Raw genomic sequence first — 18,114 nt, forward strand, 5'->3', positions numbered from 1 at the left:
TAATAAATCAGCATTCTGCAGCATTAACATAACTAGATACAGGTCTTCAAGAAATATTCTGAATATGTAATTGGGTCATACCTTTCTAGAATATGTAGTATTTTGTTATCTGCCTACATGTACAGGTTATAACTTTCGAGGGAAAATAAGTTAAGAGTGCTACATTGGATGCTTTATTTTAGCACTGGATAGAGAACTGAGATGTGTAAACCAAGCATGTCACACCAATGTAGAATTTTAATATGGTAGGTGTATACCAGAAGGCCTTTATATCAGGAAGAAACTACACACTGTCTTATAAAGTAAAATTTGACAAGATTATAACACATTAACAATTGCAAATTAAGTCTCAAAGATTGCAATTCAAAAAATTAAATCCACTCACTCTAGCTACCTACCAATGTTTCGCTACAGACATAAAATACCTAGCAACTCAACATAAAAAAAAAAGTATAATTTATTCAATAAAATTTCATCACGGAGAGCATTTTTTGGGCTTCTCATCATCAACATCATCATTCACGAAACTTTTCCAGAATGCATGTGACTTCCATACCATTGCCATATCTTCGATAGGAATACCTTTAGTCTCAGGCAACAAGTAGTGCACGAACACGGTCATTACTACGACACAGAATGCAAAGAACACGAAAAGGCCAAATTTCATCCGACAGAGCATCATCAAAAAGAGTTGAGCAATGACAAATGTGAAAAACATGTTCACTGAAACTGTAATACTTTGTGCGGCCGATCGAATTTCGAGTGGAAAAATCTCACTTGGTACTAACCAGCCTAGAGGCCCCCACGACCAGGCAAATCCAGCCACATACATGCATATGAAAGCAACAATAGCAATAGCATACCCCTTGGATAAATTATCACTGTCGCCGGATATTCCAAATTCTTTGCCAATAAGGATTGCAACAATAATCTGTCAAAAAAAAATACATACAAAATAAAGTAAGAGCTTGCATCTCAAAATACGTAGGGCTAAGTCCACGAAACATAAAAAATAGCATATAGTTTATTGAATTGAATATGTATACCTGGCATATAATCATCTGAATACCTCCTTCATAGAAAAGAACTTTCCGGCCAAACTTATCAACAACATATATAGCCACAAAAGTCGCAATCACGTTTACTAAACCAGTGATGACAGCAGATGTAAGAGAGGCGCTACTCCCGAAACCAATAGTTCTAAACAGAACCGGGGCATAGAACATGATAACATTAATGCCAGTAATTTGCTGAAAGAATGGAATAAGTATAGCCATTACAAGGTGTGGCCTATACTTTCGTTGCAAGAGATTTCTCCAAGGATGCTCCACTTTCTTAGATGCTTCACTCGCTGCAACAAGATCTTCAAACTCCTCGTCAACATTATCGACACCACGAATTTTCAGTAATTCTGCTTTAGCCTGATCTTGCTTCCCCATTTCAATCAATGAGTTAGGAGTTTCAGGGAGAAACAATGATCCAACAATCATGAACAGAGCAGGAACAATCGCTCCTCCTAGACTCAAACGCCATCCCCAACCTCCTTCAATCTGTGCAAACCAATAGTTCACAAGATTTGCTATGAGGATACCTAGAGTGATTGATAATTGAAAGCAAAAATTGAGGGCTCCTCTGTACTTGGACGGTGCCATTTCGGATAGGTAGAGTGGCACTGCCTGTAGTTACAAAACAACGTAATAACATTATAAAAACTTGAATAATTAACATGACTAACTTAAAGCAAATAGCAGAGAACAAGACAAACAAACAACGTTTAAACAGATTTGTTAATAACTATAATGTACACTGATTAACAATACTCAGGATTTCGATAAATCATTCAAGCAAATACTAATACGCATCAACACCTCAAAACTTGTAGCAAACTTGTTAGCAGAATAATGACATCAAATGTATAAGCAACAACAGCAGTTAAATAAATATTTGAACAACTTGTATGAGACTTATAACAAATTATCAATTTAAGTAGTAATTCAATAAACAAACTAACAAACAAGGGGATCAATACAAAATCAGAGACAAATTATTCAAATTATCAGTTGAATAAGAAGGTTAAGAGAGTGCTCGGGTGAAGCGTGTGTCCTAAGGAATCGTGCCCCTCCTCATATAAGGATTTTCTGATACTCAATACACCCTAAGTGATATGTATTTACGGAGTTATCTTCAAAATTTTCAGGGTTTGGATTTCAACAATCATATGCATACAAATCAGTAAGAACAGTATCTGATACTGAGCCTGGTGAATAACTGGGATGATTATGGAGGACGAAAACAATTTAACGTTTGAGAAATATACAAATATTATTCACGAATGTATTGCTTTTTTCTGTTTTCATGCTTATTAAGTACTCCTAGTTAAATATACTTATTTAAATTAATTATAGGCTGTGCTAACACGAGTGAACACAATAACTGGGTATGCTGCTAGAGGCTGAACAACAGAGATGCTTCAATGGAGTATTTTATAAGTAATGTATGACTTTGTAAATTAAAAGCATATAATGATACCTGATTTCCGAATCCAATACCGAAACCAAGTAAAATCCTGCCAACAATGAGCATGACAATATTCTGAGCAAGACCATTAATGAGAGCACCAGCACAGAACAGAATACCACCCGCAAGCATAGATAGCTTTCGACCTAGCCTTCGTGTGACCCAAGAAGCCACAAAAAGAGATGACAATAGAGCTGCTACGTATAATGATGAAGTGAACGTCGTCAGTATCTGACTATCAAATTTGCAGTACTGATTGGTCGAATCGTCAGCCATTTGTTTTCGATATACAGATGGAAAGAACTGTTCCAAGAACGAATCCATCGAGGTCACCCCGCCTAAAGAGCGAAACAAAAAAATATATTATAAGTAATTGAGCATGCACAAAAAATATAAACATAACAAAGTATTTGACAAATTTATGTGTGTATTTATCATGAACGTAATATATACCAGATACACCAAGATCATAACCGAAGATCATTCCGCCCATAGCAGCAACAATGCATGCTACCACAACAAGTGTGGTGAGCTTTCCTGGATAAACTTTCCCGTTGCTAGAGCTTACAGCACCACCGCCGGCCATATTCACTGTAAAGTATATACGTAGACTGAAAAAGGATTTTTTTTTATATTTATTAAAGTTGAAAAACAAAGTTAGATTTAAGATTTTAGATGAAGTGGTTAAATATTTGTGATAGCATAAAATATATAAGAGTATGAATGAATATGGGACGTTAACATGGGTATATATAGAGATTTTTTATGCTGATGTTCTAGTTCTTGTCGGACATTATTTGTTCAAATATACATTATTTAGGATAAGCTGCTCGTTGTCTGTATCTTCTTTTTCTGTTCGGAGTACAAGTAGTAGTACTCCTATGTTGGCACCTATGACTCTCGAGACCATGGTACATTAGTACTGCATTCTGCAATCATTATACCTTTGCCATTTTAACATGGTTTCACTTCCCCTTTTGTTGCACAATTTACACATTTGAGTTATTTATCGATCAGGTCAGAAGTAATTTACAACGAAAAAGATGGAAGAGCTCAGTTAGATCGTACCTGTGTGGGGATGAATTCAATTCTGTTCTTGCGGAGGAGGATTCAGCTTCTGTAAGGAGCTCTAAAGTCACTGTATCAACTGAACCCGAATTTAGTTCGACCTGTGTAGATGATCCTGCTTCTTCTGTTTGGAGCTCCGAGGCTACAGTCACGCAGTAGATATACAAGAAGAAAAACAGAACTCAACCTCTAATTTGTTTCGCAAAGATGATGCAGCAATTGTGATCCAGTCAGCATTAAGAAGCTTTCTGGTCAATTCACAGTCAGCCTTACACATTCTTTGCGTACTTAATTTGTAACTCATATTATCACAACAATGTTACCATAGTAAAAGACGCATTGCTACAGTTTATATTCAATGTTGCTAGAACTGAAGGGGTGAATTTGCATTCCAAACCATGCATGCAGTGCACTGGTTCTAGTTTCTGAATTTATGTTTAATGTCTTTTCAGGCTCGGAGGCGCCAGGAAGGACTCAGCTTGATGGAATGTAAGGAAGAGTTCGCTGTAGGAGCAGAAAGTAAAAGGAGCGAGTCTGTTGGAACATCTATAGAAGTTCAAACTGGAAACTCAACACTTCACTCCTTTCAAGAGGAAAATGAGAGTTTGCCTCAACAAGTGCAACACAAAGGCAGAACAAATCAATTTCTATAGACAATTAAAGCAGCAAATAGAATTGATGATTAGTTAGCAATTGGCAATCTAACTAAAAAAATAGAATTGCAGACATGCCACCTGAATCAAATAATGAACCAACCACCGTAGCTTGACCATTCTATTTTATCTGAGAATTGCAGGAGGACTGGGATGATAGCACCGTAAGCAGCAATATATCAAAAGCTGAGAATGCAGAACAGATTAGAAGCAACAAGGCGTGAAAGAGCATTAGCCTATGCCTTCTCGCAACAGGTAAATTGTCAAAATATATGACTAAATAAAATATAAATAATTTGTGACAAAAATAATCATATCAAGTTCATAACTGGTGTTTGATCTTTTAGCTGAGAGTCTGTTCTAAGAAAAAACACACCAGATCCGAATCTGATGTGGAATCTAACATGGGCTGGAATTGGCTCGAACGTTGGATGGCAACCCGTCAGCAAGAAAATTGCTCAACAGAAATAACTAAGCAATATGATCGACCTAACAGAAACCAGAAATCAGCTACAAGGAAGAGGCTGTTATTTGATGTAGCGGGAGAAGAGGAAAGTTGTGGATCAAACGAAGTATCTATACAACTTGATAATAATTCTGTCTCAGCATTCTCAAAAGAAAAGGAAGAGTACACAAAGCCCCTGCAGGATAGGCTAAAGCCAACAAGTGTTTCAAGATGCAAGACTTTGCCAAGCTACCACTATGCAAAGGAGACTGTTAATCTAGATGCTCAAATAAATATCACAAAGGACAAGGTTAAGGTAGATTCTCAAACAAATATATAATACTAACTATAACAGTGCAGTAATTTCTGTCTGAAACGGATAATTTTCTGCTCAAGTTTCTCAGACATAATGGAATGGACAGTAATAAATCAGCATTCTGCAGCATTAACATAACTAGATACAGGTCTTCAAGAAATATTCTGAATATGTAATTGGGTCATACCTTTCTAGAATATGTAGTATTTTGTTATCTGCCTACATGTACAGGTTATAACTTTCGAGGGAAAATAAGTTAAGAGTGCTACATTGGATGCTTTATTTTAGCACTGGATAGAGAACTGAGATGTGTAAACCAAGCATGTCACACCAATGTAGAATTTTAATATGGTAGGTGTATACCAGAAGGCCTTTATATCAGGAAGAAACTACACACTGTCTTATAAAGTAAAATTTGACAAGATTATAACACATTAACAATTGCAAATTAAGTCTCAAAGATTGCAATTCAAAAAATTAAATCCACTCACTCTAGCTACCTACCAATGTTTCGCTACAGACATAAAATACCTAGCAACTCAACATAAAAAAAAAAGTATAATTTATTCAATAAAATTTCATCACGGAGAGCATTTTTTGGGCTTCTCATCATCAACATCATCATTCACGAAACTTTTCCAGAATGCATGTGACTTCCATACCATTGCCATATCTTCGATAGGAATACCTTTAGTCTCAGGCAACAAGTAGTGCACGAACACGGTCATTACTACGACACAGAATGCAAAGAACACGAAAAGGCCAAATTTCATCCGACAGAGCATCATCAAAAAGAGTTGAGCAATGACAAATGTGAAAAACATGTTCACTGAAACTGTAATACTTTGTGCGGCCGATCGAATTTCGAGTGGAAAAATCTCACTTGGTACTAACCAGCCTAGAGGCCCCCACGACCAGGCAAATCCAGCCACATACATGCATATGAAAGCAATAATAGCAATAGCATACCCCTTGGATAAATTATCACTGTCGCCGGATATTCCAAATTCTTTGCCAATAAGGATTGCAACAATAATCTGTCAAAAAAAAATACATACAAAATAAAGTAAGAGCTTGCATCTCAAAATACGTAGGGCTAAGTCCACGAAACATAAAAAATAGCATATAGTTTATTGAATTGAATATGTATACCTGGCATATAATCATCTGAATACCTCCTTCATAGAAAAGAACTTTCCGGCCAAACTTATCAACAACATATATAGCCACAAAAGTCGCAATCACGTTTACTAAACCAGTGATGACAGCAGATGTAAGAGAGGCGCTACTCCCGAAACCAATAGTTCTAAACAGAACCGGGGCATAGAACATGATAACATTAATGCCAGTAATTTGCTGAAAGAATGGAATAAGTATAGCCATTACAAGGTGTGGCCTATACTTTCGTTGCAAGAGATTTCTCCAAGGATGCTCCACTTTCTTAGATGCTTCACTCGCTGCAACAAGATCTTCAAACTCCTCGTCAACATTATCGACACCACGAATTTTCAGTAATTCTGCTTTAGCCTGATCTTGCTTCCCCATTTCAATCAATGAGTTAGGAGTTTCAGGGAGAAACAATGATCCAACAATCATGAACAGAGCAGGAACAATCGCTCCTCCTAGACTCAAACGCCATCCCCAACCTCCTTCAATCTGTGCAAACCAATAGTTCACAAGATTTGCTATGAGGATACCTAGAGTGATTGATAATTGAAAGCAAAAATTGAGGGCTCCTCTGTACTTGGACGGTGCCATTTCGGATAGGTAGAGTGGCACTGCCTGTAGTTACAAAACAACGTAATAACATTATAAAAACTTGAATAATTAACATGACTAACTTAAAGCAAATAGCAGAGAACAAGACAAACAAACAACGTTTAAACAGATTTGTTAATAACTATAATGTACACTGATTAACAATACTCAGGATTTCGATAAATCATTCAAGCAAATACTAATACGCATCAACACCTCAAAACTTGTAGCAAACTTGTTAGCAGAATAATGACATCAAATGTATAAGCAACAACAGCAGTTAAATAAATATTTGAACAACTTGTATGAGACTTATAACAAATTATCAATTTAAGTAGTAATTCAATAAACAAACTAACAAACAAGGGGATCAATACAAAATCAGAGACAAATTATTCAAATTATCAGTTGAATAAGAAGGTTAAGAGAGTGCTCGGGTGAAGCGTGTGTCCTAAGGAATCGTGCCCCTCCTCATATAAGGATTTTCTGATACTCAATACACCCTAAGTGATATGTATTTACGGAGTTATCTTCAAAATTTTCAGGGTTTGGATTTCAACAATCATATGCATACAAATCAGTAAGAACAGTATCTGATACTGAGCCTGGTGAATAACTGGGATGATTATGGAGGACGAAAACAATTTAACGTTTGAGAAATATACAAATATTATTCACGAATGTATTGCTTTTTTCTGTTTTCATGCTTATTAAGTACTCCTAGTTAAATATACTTATTTAAATTAATTATAGGCTGTGCTAACACGAGTGAACACAATAACTGGGTATGCTGCTAGAGGCTGAACAACAGAGATGCTTCAATGGAGTATTTTATAAGTAATGTATGACTTTGTAAATTAAAAGCATATAATGATACCTGATTTCCGAATCCAATACCGAAACCAAGTAAAATCCTGCCAACAATGAGCATGACAATATTCTGAGCAAGACCATTAATGAGAGCACCAGCACAGAACAGAATACCACCCGCAAGCATAGATAGCTTTCGACCTAGCCTTCGTGTGACCCAAGAAGCCACAAAAAGAGATGACAATAGAGCTGCTACGTATAATGATGAAGTGAACGTCGTCAGTATCTGACTATCAAATTTGCAGTACTGATTGGTCGAATCGTCAGCCATTTGTTTTCGATATACAGATGGAAAGAACTGTTCCAAGAACGAATCCATCGAGGTCACCCCGCCTAAAGAGCGAAACAAAAAAATATATTATAAGTAATTGAGCATGCACAAAAAATATAAACATAACAAAGTATTTGACAAATTTATGTGTGTATTTATCATGAACGTAATATATACCAGATACACCAAGATCATAACCGAAGATCATTCCGCCCATAGCAGCAACAATGCATGCTACCACAACACGTGTGGTGAGCTTTCCTGGATAAACTTTCCCGTTGCTAGAGCTTACAGCACCACCGCCGGCCATATTCACTGTAAAGTATATACGTAGACTGAAAAAGGATTTTTTTTTATATTTATTAAAGTTGAAAAACAAAGTTAGATTTAAGATTTTAGATGAAGTGGTTAAATATTTGTGATAGCATAAAATATATAAGAGTATGAATGAATATGGGACGTTAACATGGGTATATATAGAGATTTTTTATGCTGATGTTCTAGTTCTTGTCGGACATTATTTGTTCAAATATACATTATTTAGGATAAGCTGCTCGTTGTCTGTATCTTCTTTTTCTGTTCGGAGTACAAGTAGTAGTACTCCTATGTTGGCACCTATGACTCTCGAGACCATGGTACATTAGTACTGCATTCTGCAATCATTATACCTTTGCCATTTTAACATGGTTTCACTTCCCCTTTTGTTGCACAATTTACACATTTGAGTTATTTATCGATCAGGTCAGAAGTAATTTAGAACGAAAAAGATGGAAGAGCTCAGTTAGATCGTACCTGTGTGGGGATGAATTCAATTCTGTTCTTGCGGAGGAGGATTCAGCTTCTGTAAGGAGCTCTAAAGTCACTGTATCAAATGAACCCGAATTTAGTTCGACCTGTGTAGATGATCCTGCTTCTTCTGTTTGGAGCTCCGAGGCTACAGTCATGCAGTAGATATACAAGAAGAAAAACAGAACTCAACCTCTAATTTGTTTCGCAAAGATGATGCAGCAATTGTGATCCAGTCAGCATTAAGAAGCTTTCTGGTCAATTCACAGTCAGCCTTACACATTCTTTGCGTACTTAATTTGTAACTCATATTATCACAACAATGTTACCATAGTAAAAGGCGCATTGCTACAGTTTATATTCAATGTTGCTAGAACTGAGAGGGTGAATTTGCATTCCAAACCTTGCATGCAGTGCACTGGTTCTAGTTTCTGAATTTATGTTTAATGTCTTTTCAGGCTCGGAGGCGCCAGGAAGGACTCAGCTTGATGGAATGTAAGGAAGAGTTCGCTGTAGGAGCAGAAAGTAAAAGGAGCGAGTCTGTTGGAACATCTATAGAAGTTCAAACTGGAAACTCAACACTTCACTCCTTTCAAGAGGAAAATGAGAGTTTGCCTCAACAAGTGCAACACAAAGGCAGAACAAATCAATTTCTATAGACAATTAAAGCAGCAAATAGAATTGATGATTAGTTAGCAATTGGCAATCTAACTAAAAAAATAGAATTGCAGACATGCCACCTGAATCAAATAATGAACCAACCACCGTAGCTTGACCATTCTATTTTATCTGAGAATTGCAGGAGGACTGGGATGATAGCACCGTAAGCAGCAATATATCAAAAGCTGAGAATGCAGAACAGATTAGAAGCAACAAGGCGTGAAAGAGCATTAGCCTATGCCTTCTCGCAACAGGTAAATTGTCAAAATATATGACTAAATAAAATATAAATAATTTGTGACAAAAATAATCATATCAAGTTCATAACTGGTGTTTGATCTTTTAGCTGAGAGTCTGTTCTAAGAAAAAACACACCAGATCCGAATCTGATGTGGAATCTAACATGGGCTGGAATTGGCTCGAACGTTGGATGGCAACCCGCCAGCAAGAAAATTGCTCAACAGAAATAACTAAGCAATATGATCGACCTAACAGAAACCAGAAATCAGCTACAAGGAAGAGGCTGTTATTTGATGTAGCGGGAGAAGAGGAAAGTTGTGGATCAAACGAAGTATCTATACAACTTGATAATAATTCTGTCTCAGCATTCTCAAAAGAAAAGGAAGAGTACACAAAGCCCCTGCAGGATAGGCTAAAGCCAACAAGTGTTTCAAGATGCAAGACTTTGCCAAGCTACCACTATGCAAAGGAGACTGTTAATCTAGATGCTCAAATAAATATCACAAAGGACAAGGTTAAGGTAGATTCTCAAACAAATATATAATACTAACTATAACAGTGCAGTAATTTCTGTCTGAAACGGATAATTTTCTGCTCAAGTTTCTCAGACATAATGGAATGGACAGTAATAAATCAGCATTCTGCAGCATTAACATAACTAGATACAGGTCTTCAAGAAATATTCTGAATATGTAATTGGGTCATACCTTTCTAGAATATGTAGTATTTTGTTATCTGCCTACATGTACAGGTTATAACTTTCGAGGGAAAATAAGTTAAGAGTGCTACATTGGATGCTTTATTTTAGCACTGGATAGAGAACTGAGATGTGTAAACCAAGCATGTCACACCAATGTAGAATTTTAATATGGTAGGTGTATACCAGAAGGCCTTTATATCAGGAAGAAACTACACACTGTCTTATAAAGTAAAATTTGACAAGATTATAACACATTAACAATTGCAAATTAAGTCTCAAAGATTGCAATTCAAAAAATTAAATCCACTCACTCTAGCTACCTACCAATGTTTCGCTACAGACATAAAATACCTAGCAACTCAACATAAAAAAAAAAGTATAATTTATTCAATAAAATTTCATCACGGAGAGCATTTTTTGGGCTTCTCATCATCAACATCATCATTCACGAAACTTTTCCAGAATGCATGTGACTTCCATACCATTGCCATATCTTCGATAGGAATACCTTTAGTCTCAGGCAACAAGTAGTGCACGAACACGGTCATTACTACGACACAGAATGCAAAGAACACGAAAAGGCCAAATTTCATCCGACAGAGCATCATCAAAAAGAGTTGAGCAATGACAAATGTGAAAAACATGTTCACTGAAACTGTAATACTTTGTGCGGCCGATCGAATTTCGAGTGGAAAAATCTCACTTGGTACTAACCAGCCTAGAGGCCCCCACGACCAGGCAAATCCAGCCACATACATGCATATGAAAGCAACAATAGCAATAGCATACCCCTTGGATAAATTATCACTGTCGCCGGATATTCCAAATTCTTTGCCAATAAGGATTGCAACAATAATCTGTCAAAAAAAAATACATACAAAATAAAGTAAGAGCTTGCATCTCAAAATACGTAGGGCTAAGTCCACGAAACATAAAAAATAGCATATAGTTTATTGAATTGAATATGTATACCTGGCATATAATCATCTGAATACCTCCTTCATAGAAAAGAACTTTCCGGCCAAACTTATCAACAACATATATAGCCACAAAAGTCGCAATCACGTTTACTAAACCAGTGATGACAGCAGATGTAAGAGAGGCGCTACTCCCGAAACCAATAGTTCTAAACAAAACCGGGGCATAGAACATGATAACATTAATGCCAGTAATTTGCTGAAAGAATGGAATAAGTATAGCCATTACAAGGTGTGGCCTATACTTTCGTTGCAAGAGATTTCTCCAAGGATGCTCCACTTTCTTAGATGCTTCACTCGCTGCAACAAGATCTTCAAACTCCTCGTCAACATTATCGACACCACGAATTTTCAGTAATTCTGCTTTAGCCTGATCTTGCTTCCCCATTTCAATCAATGAGTTAGGAGTTTCAGGGAGAAACAATGATCCAACAATCATGAACAGAGCAGGAACAATCGCTCCTCCTAAACTCAAACGCCATCCCCAACCTCCTTCAATCTGTGCAAACCAATAGTTCACAAGATTTGCTATGAGGATACCTAGAGTGATTGATAATTGAAAGCAAAAATTGAGGGCTCCTCTGTACTTGGACGGTGCCATTTCGGATAGGTAGAGTGGCACTGCCTGTAGTTACAAAACAACGTAATAACATTATAAAAACTTGAATAATTAACATGACTAACTTAAAGCAAATAGCAGAGAACAAGACAAACAAACAACGTTTAAACAGATTTGTTAATAACTATAATGTACATTGATTAACAATACTCAGGATTTCGATAAATCATTCAAGCAAATACTAATACGCATCAACACCTCAAAACTTGTAGCAAACTTGTTAGCAGAATAATGACATCAAATGTATAAGCGACAGCAGCAGTTAAATAAATATTTGAACTTGTATGAGACTTATAACAAATTATCAATTTAAGTAGTAATTCAATAAACAAACTAACAAACAAGGGGATCAATACAAAATCAGAGACAAATTATTCAAATTATCAGTTGAATAAGAAGGTTAAGAGAGTGCTCGGGTGAAGCGTGTGTCCTAAGGAATCGTGCCCCTCCTCATATAAGGATTTTCTGATACTCAATACACCCTAAGTGATATGTATTTACGGAGTTATCTTCAAAATTTTCAGGGTTTGGATTTCAACAATCATATGCATACAAATCAGTAAGAACAGTATCTGATACTGAGCCTGGTGAATAACTGGGATGATTATGGAGGACGAAAACAATTTAACGTTTGAGAAATATACAAATATTATTCACGAATGTATTGCTTTTTTCTGTTTTCATGCTTATTAAGTACTCCTAGTTAAATATACTTATTTAAATTAATTATAGGCTGTGCTAACACGAGTGAACACAATAACTGGGTATGCTGCTAGAGGCTGAACAACAGAGATGCTTCAATGGAGTATTTTATAAGTAATGTATGACTTTGTAAATTAAAAGCATATAATGATACCTGATTTCCGAATCCAATACCGAAACCAAGTAAAATCCTGCCAACAATGAGCATGACAATATTCTGAGCAAGACCATTAATGAGAGCACCAGCACAGAACAGAATACCACCCGCAAGCATAGATAGCTTTCGACCTAGCCTTCGTGTGACCCAAGAAGCCACAAAAAGAGATGACAATAGAGCTGCTACGTATAATGATGAAGTGAACGTCGTCAGTATCTGACTATCAAATTTGCAGTACTGATTGGTCGAATCGTCAGCCATTTGTTTTCGATATACAGATGGAAAGAACTGTTCCAAGAACGAATCCATCGAGGTCACCCCGCCTAAAGAGCGAAACAAAAAAATATATTATAAGTAATTGAGCATGCACAAAAAATATAAACATAACAAAGTATTTGACAAATTTATGTGTGTATTTATCATGAACGTAATATATACCAGATACACCAAGATCATAACCGAAGATCATTCCGCCCATAGCAGCAACAATGCATGCTACCACAACACGTGTGGTGAGCTTTCCTGGATAAACTTTCCCGTTGCTAGAGCTTACAGCACCACCGCCGGCCATATTCACTGTAAAGTATATACGTAGACTGAAAAAAGATTTTTTTTAATATTTATTAAAGTTGAAAAACAAAGTTAGATTTAAGATTTTAGATGAAGTGGTTAAATATTTGTGATAGCATAAAATATATAAGAGTATGAATGAATATGGGACGTTAACATGGGTATATATAGAGATTTTTTATGCTGATGTTCTAGTTCTTGTCGGACATTATTTGTTCAAATATACATTATTTAGGATAAGCTGCTCGTTGTCTGTATCTTCTTTTTCTGTTCGGAGTACAAGTATTAGTACTCCTATGTACCGTTTATGGCATTTGAAACCGTTTATGGCATTTGAAGTTTAATTTATAACTAGGCTATAACCCGTGCGATGCAGAGACTGATTATAATATTTATAATTTTATGATTTTGTTATTTTGTAAAACTAAATTATAAAAATAATAGTTATATATTATTGAAATTAATAAAATTAAAATATTACGTATTATTTGTTTAGGTATTATATATTGTTGAAGGATTCAAAATTTCAATAGTTAAAATTTTAAAAAATCTTTTCTTGTTCTGCAATCTATATGGCGGGTGTAGGGCCTATACGAAAGTGAGAATCTTAAATATAAGTGTATATGGATGATTTGCTATTGTTTTTTTAATTTTTCTTTGATTTAATAAATATTTTATTATATTATAATTTGAATTAATAAAATTAATTTTGGAAGTGTTTGATTTCCTACCAAGAAAGAAGTTGAGTGCTCTTAGATATCAAGCTGAATTATAATTCATAGAGTTTGTAGTTATATGAGATACATGATTTATTTATTTTGATTAAATAATATTTGTTTAAACATTGTTTGGAAGGTGTTAACATATTTTTTAGAAAGGTGGTAGCCAACCGACCAAACAAAACCATGTTTCGCTTATAAGCGCGTCAGACTAAAATAAATCAATACTCCCTCCGTCCCTAAATACTTTTCACATTTGTGTTGTACACGTTTGCCAATGCACACTTTTGATTGTTAATATTGTTAGATATATTTGATAGTGTCATGTGTAATATGATTTGTGTTTAGTTTTCAGATCTTACCTAACAGGACAAATCAGTACTTAACTGGAAATCAACACTTATACTGAAGACAGAACTTAAGATATCAGAACTTAAGTTATCAAAACTTAAGGTTCAAAAGATATTTATCATGAGATAATATCAGGACTTAAGATGACTTTCAGATAAGGCAGGCGGCTGATTGAAAGGAAAGAAGATCGAAACTAAGACAGATATTTAGCATATAAATACTTGAAACCATCATAATTTACTAAGAGGTGTAACATACAATAATTTACATGCTAACACACACATACATATAACTTAATCTTACTTTGTTAACAATAGTGTAAATAAAAAACTAACATTTTCCCAATACATACATTGAATTTCAAAAACTAATATTTTACATTAAAATCAACTTTAATATTAACAATAATGTAAGTTTTACATTATTTTATATTATGATTGCAAGTCATTCTGACTTCAGTTATGCATTTTTTATATTTTTAAATTGAGTAAGTTAATTGTAAGTTAGTCGTGAACTCAGTAATAATACAGAGTAGTACATATAGTTTATTTAAATAAAATTCAAAATTTCTGGTCAACTCTATATTGAGCATATATGTTAATTTTTAATTTTTTCTTTGTAAACATAGTAACGGCATTCTACATATTAAGTTTAATCGTTTCATTTTAAACGTACACTGATTATCCGGTTTATATTCATTCATTAAATACAAATAACACAACACAAACAAGAATATATATATTTTGCTTAATGAGCTATATTAGAAACGTTATGTAATTTGGTAATGTCTTGTATGAAAATAATACATGTTGATAAACAATCAACTTGTATTTAAAATACGTTAGATATTGTACAACATTTACAAATAAGAAAACAACTAAGAACATTATAATTGTATGATGCATACAAAAATTCTAGAAAATGACTCGTGCCTCGCACGGGTTATTATGTGTTTTTTTTTGCCAAAGAAAATGTTTCATTAACAAACCAAATCCTTGTTCAGTACATGATAGAGTTCTGGGTAAACACAATTCCCACTCCATATACGATCAGCTACAGAACTATTGTGCCTCGCTAAGAAGTGAGCCACTTTATTCGCGGATCATTTAACAAAAATTAACGTCACCATACGATGATTTAACTCTGAAATTAAATACCTACACTCCTCTATAACTCTGCCCAGATAAGACAGATGGGTTGAAGAGCACCGAATTGCTTGTACCACTGCTAAACAATCAGTCTCCACTATCGCCGGTTGCTTTAGATTATATTTGATCCAACTCAAAGCTTCTTTGATACCCAGAGCCTCGGCCAAGTCAGGAGCTATACGACCTTCCCTGCAACTAGTTCCAGCAACTACCAGTTCGCCTCTATGATCTCGAGCAACCATGGATAAACAATATGTAGAAGAGTTTTCAAATATTGCTGCATCGACGTTAAACTTAACCTTACCTTCCTGTGGATACTCCCAACGCTCTTTGCCGTCTTCTTGGCCCATAAAACCAAGAAAATGATCGAACGACTTATCTTGAACATTCTTCCATTGGTTAAGTAAGAGCTTTGCCAATTTACAAACATCTGAGTACTCCTTTCCACGTTGATTCCATATCACCTCGTTTTTATTATTCCAAAGAGACCAGCAAACCATAAACACCTCCTGCAATTCTATAATCTTACATTTCTGAAAAAGTGAGTTTACCCACCTGTCGAAGCTTGAACTATTATTCTCCTCAGTATTAATGCCTAAATCATTCCAATATTGCTTTGCCATTGAGCATGTTACCAGAACGTGGTACACTATTTCTATTTCATCATTACACACCGGACATTTATCATTGACATCGACCCTTCTAGTCAACAACTGGTCCTTCGTAGGTAGTATATTACGAACTGCTCTCCATATAAAATGCTTTACCTTTAAAGGCACTTTAGCATTCCACAGCTTCTTCCATGAGATACTATCATTCTGGATGTAACTTTGCTTGACTTCTTGAATTGCTGTATAAGCTGAACGCACTGTATATTGCCCCTTTTTATCCCATTTCCAGAACCAGCAATCTGAATCAGCATCTCTCAACGATATAGACAGAATGAGCTTAGCATCTCTATCAATAAAGACATCCTTTACAACATCGACATCCCAAGCATACTGTCCTGGTATCATCAGAGCATCAACATTCATATCCCTGATAGCTTCATTATCTGTGTGGACATAAGGATCATCGTTAGGAAGCCAAGGATCTTTGGTTATGCTGACTGTTGTACCTGTGCCCACTCGACGAACAGCCCCTCGCTTCAAGACAATCTGAGCTTCCATAATCGATCTCCAGATATAACTGGGATTGCTACCCACATTGGCTGAAAAAAAAGAACCCTCAGGATAATATCTTGCTTTAAAAACTCTCTCAACTAGACTTCCTATTTTGACAAGTAATCTCCAACCCTGTTTACCCAAAAGAGCCACATTAAAATCTTGTAATTTTCGAAAACCCAGACCACCATTTGATTTCTTCGTACACATACGATCCCATTGCATCCAGTGAATGCCCTTATTAGTATTCAAACTCTTCCACCAAAATTTGTTCATGACTCGCTCCATATCAGTACATAGTTGCTGAGGAAGAAGAAATAGACTCATGGTGTAGTTAGGTAACGCCTGTGCTACAGTTTTCAACAACAATTCCTTCCCTCCTCTCGATAACCATTTCTTATCCCACCCCTGCACTTTCTCCTTCATACGATCTTTTAGATATCCCAGCATGGCTGATTTATTACGCCCCAACATACTAGGTAAACCCAGATAAGTCGTATTATCACCCGCCTCTTTGAAACGCAGCATAGCACATATTGCATCTCGAAATTCCTATGCAGTATTTCTGCTAAAAAATACAGAAGATTTAGCAGCATTAATCTTTTGACCTGAAGCATGCTCAAAAATTTGTAACAAATCAACAATATGATCTGCCTCTCTCTCATTCGCTTTACAGAAAATATAAGTGTCATCGGCAAAAAATATGTGGGTTAACCGAGGCGCTCTTCGAGCCACCTGAATACCAGTCAAATTATTCCTTTTTTCATACTCTTTAATTAGCACAGATAAGCCTTCCATGCATATCAGGAATAAATAAGACGAGAGTGGATCTCCTTGACGGATACCACGATTAGGGATTATAGAACCAAACCTTCTACCTGCGTGGCAAATCTGATACTTAGCTGAACACACACAAGCCAACATCATCCCCATAACCTGATTTGCAAAACCCATTTGCTTCAACATCTCTCTCAAAAAACTCCACTCCACACGATCGTAGGCTTTGCTCATATCCAATTTCAACGCCATCCACCCCACTTTACATTGAGTTTTGCGCTTCATTAAATGCATCACTTCATAAGACACCATGATGTTATCCGTTATTAATCTACCCGGGATAAAAGCGCTTTGAGTTTCAGGAATCAAATAGGAAAGCATCGACTTCAATCTATTTGCCAGGACCTTGGAAATGACTTTGTAACTCACATTACACAAAGATATGGGCCGAAGATCCATCATATTAATGGGATTTTTCTTCTTAGGAATTAAAGCTATGTTTGTATTCCCTAAACCATCCTTAAACTCGCCTGTTATGAAGAAATTACGAACTAACTCCGCCAAATCTTGACCAACAATACCCCAGAACTTTTGATTAAACCCAGGGCTCATGCCATCTGGGCCAGGAGACTTGTCGGGGTGCATGC

At 35.8% G+C, this 18,114-nt stretch overlaps 4 protein-coding genes and 1 pseudogene across 4 annotated transcripts; 2 read left to right on the plus strand and 3 right to left on the minus strand.

Annotated features, from left to right (window-relative positions):
• Positions 1-108: 108 nt before the first annotated feature.
• Positions 109-3,118, minus strand: LOC141711806 (sugar carrier protein C-like). The gene is made up of 4 exons (XM_074514487.1): positions 2,971-3,118; positions 2,530-2,855; positions 1,047-1,676; positions 109-931 (listed from the first exon to the last, which is right to left on the minus strand). The coding sequence occupies exons 1-4, from the start codon at positions 3,101-3,103 to the stop codon at positions 476-478; spliced, it is 1,545 nt and encodes a 514-aa protein (XP_074370588.1). The 5' UTR covers positions 3,104-3,118; the 3' UTR covers positions 109-475.
• Positions 3,119-3,410: 292 nt separating this feature from the next.
• LOC141713923 (protein IQ-DOMAIN 33-like) lies at positions 3,411-5,084 on the plus strand (annotated as a pseudogene).
• A 129-nt stretch (positions 5,085-5,213) lies between these two features.
• On the minus strand, positions 5,214-8,830 carry LOC141711807 (sugar carrier protein C-like). The gene is made up of 5 exons (XM_074514488.1): positions 8,691-8,830; positions 8,076-8,213; positions 7,635-7,960; positions 6,152-6,781; positions 5,214-6,036 (listed from the first exon to the last, which is right to left on the minus strand). The coding sequence occupies exons 2-5, from the start codon at positions 8,206-8,208 to the stop codon at positions 5,581-5,583; spliced, it is 1,545 nt and encodes a 514-aa protein (XP_074370589.1). The 5' UTR covers positions 8,209-8,213; positions 8,691-8,830; the 3' UTR covers positions 5,214-5,580.
• Positions 8,831-9,535: 705 nt separating this feature from the next.
• On the plus strand, positions 9,536-10,128 carry LOC141713924 (protein IQ-DOMAIN 33-like). Its single transcript, XM_074517483.1, has 2 exons — positions 9,536-9,598; positions 9,691-10,128. Exons 1-2 carry the CDS (start codon positions 9,536-9,538, stop codon positions 10,126-10,128), a joined length of 501 nt encoding a protein of 166 aa, XP_074373584.1.
• Positions 10,129-10,318: 190 nt separating this feature from the next.
• On the minus strand, positions 10,319-13,427 carry LOC141711808 (sugar carrier protein C-like). Its single transcript, XM_074514489.1, has 4 exons — positions 13,178-13,427; positions 12,737-13,062; positions 11,257-11,886; positions 10,319-11,141 (listed from the first exon to the last, which is right to left on the minus strand). The coding sequence occupies exons 1-4, from the start codon at positions 13,308-13,310 to the stop codon at positions 10,686-10,688; spliced, it is 1,545 nt and encodes a 514-aa protein (XP_074370590.1). The 5' UTR covers positions 13,311-13,427; the 3' UTR covers positions 10,319-10,685.
• Between the last annotated feature and the right edge of the window lie 4,687 nt (positions 13,428-18,114).

This window comes from Apium graveolens, chromosome 3 (assembly GCF_009905375.1).
Source record: "Apium graveolens cultivar Ventura chromosome 3, ASM990537v1, whole genome shotgun sequence".
Classification (NCBI taxonomy): domain Eukaryota; kingdom Viridiplantae; phylum Streptophyta; class Magnoliopsida; order Apiales; family Apiaceae; genus Apium; species Apium graveolens.

Bases quoted from the DNA above. Each gene is read 5' to 3' on its own strand.
- LOC141711806 (XM_074514487.1), bottom strand. From the start codon at position 3,103: ATGGCCGGCGGTGGTGCTGTAAGCTCTAGCAACGGGAAAGTTTATCCA. The intron at 1,677-2,529 runs GTATCATTATAT...TTGTAACTACAG, and splicing joins GTATTGGATTCGGAAATCAG to GCAGTGCCACTCTACCTATC. The intron at 932-1,046 runs GTATACATATTC...TTTTTTTGACAG, and splicing joins TTCAGATGATTATATGCCAG to ATTATTGTTGCAATCCTTAT.
- LOC141711808 (XM_074514489.1), bottom strand. From the start codon at position 13,310: ATGGCCGGCGGTGGTGCTGTAAGCTCTAGCAACGGGAAAGTTTATCCA. The intron at 11,887-12,736 runs GTATCATTATAT...TTGTAACTACAG, and splicing joins GTATTGGATTCGGAAATCAG to GCAGTGCCACTCTACCTATC. The intron at 11,142-11,256 runs GTATACATATTC...TTTTTTTGACAG, and splicing joins TTCAGATGATTATATGCCAG to ATTATTGTTGCAATCCTTAT.
- LOC141713924 (XM_074517483.1), top strand. From the start codon at position 9,536: ATGCAGAACAGATTAGAAGCAACAAGGCGTGAAAGAGCATTAGCCTAT. The intron at 9,599-9,690 runs GTAAATTGTCAA...TTGATCTTTTAG, and splicing joins CCTATGCCTTCTCGCAACAG to CTGAGAGTCTGTTCTAAGAA.
- LOC141711807 (XM_074514488.1), bottom strand. From the start codon at position 8,208: ATGGCCGGCGGTGGTGCTGTAAGCTCTAGCAACGGGAAAGTTTATCCA. The intron at 6,782-7,634 runs GTATCATTATAT...TTGTAACTACAG, and splicing joins GTATTGGATTCGGAAATCAG to GCAGTGCCACTCTACCTATC. The intron at 6,037-6,151 runs GTATACATATTC...TTTTTTTGACAG, and splicing joins TTCAGATGATTATATGCCAG to ATTATTGTTGCAATCCTTAT.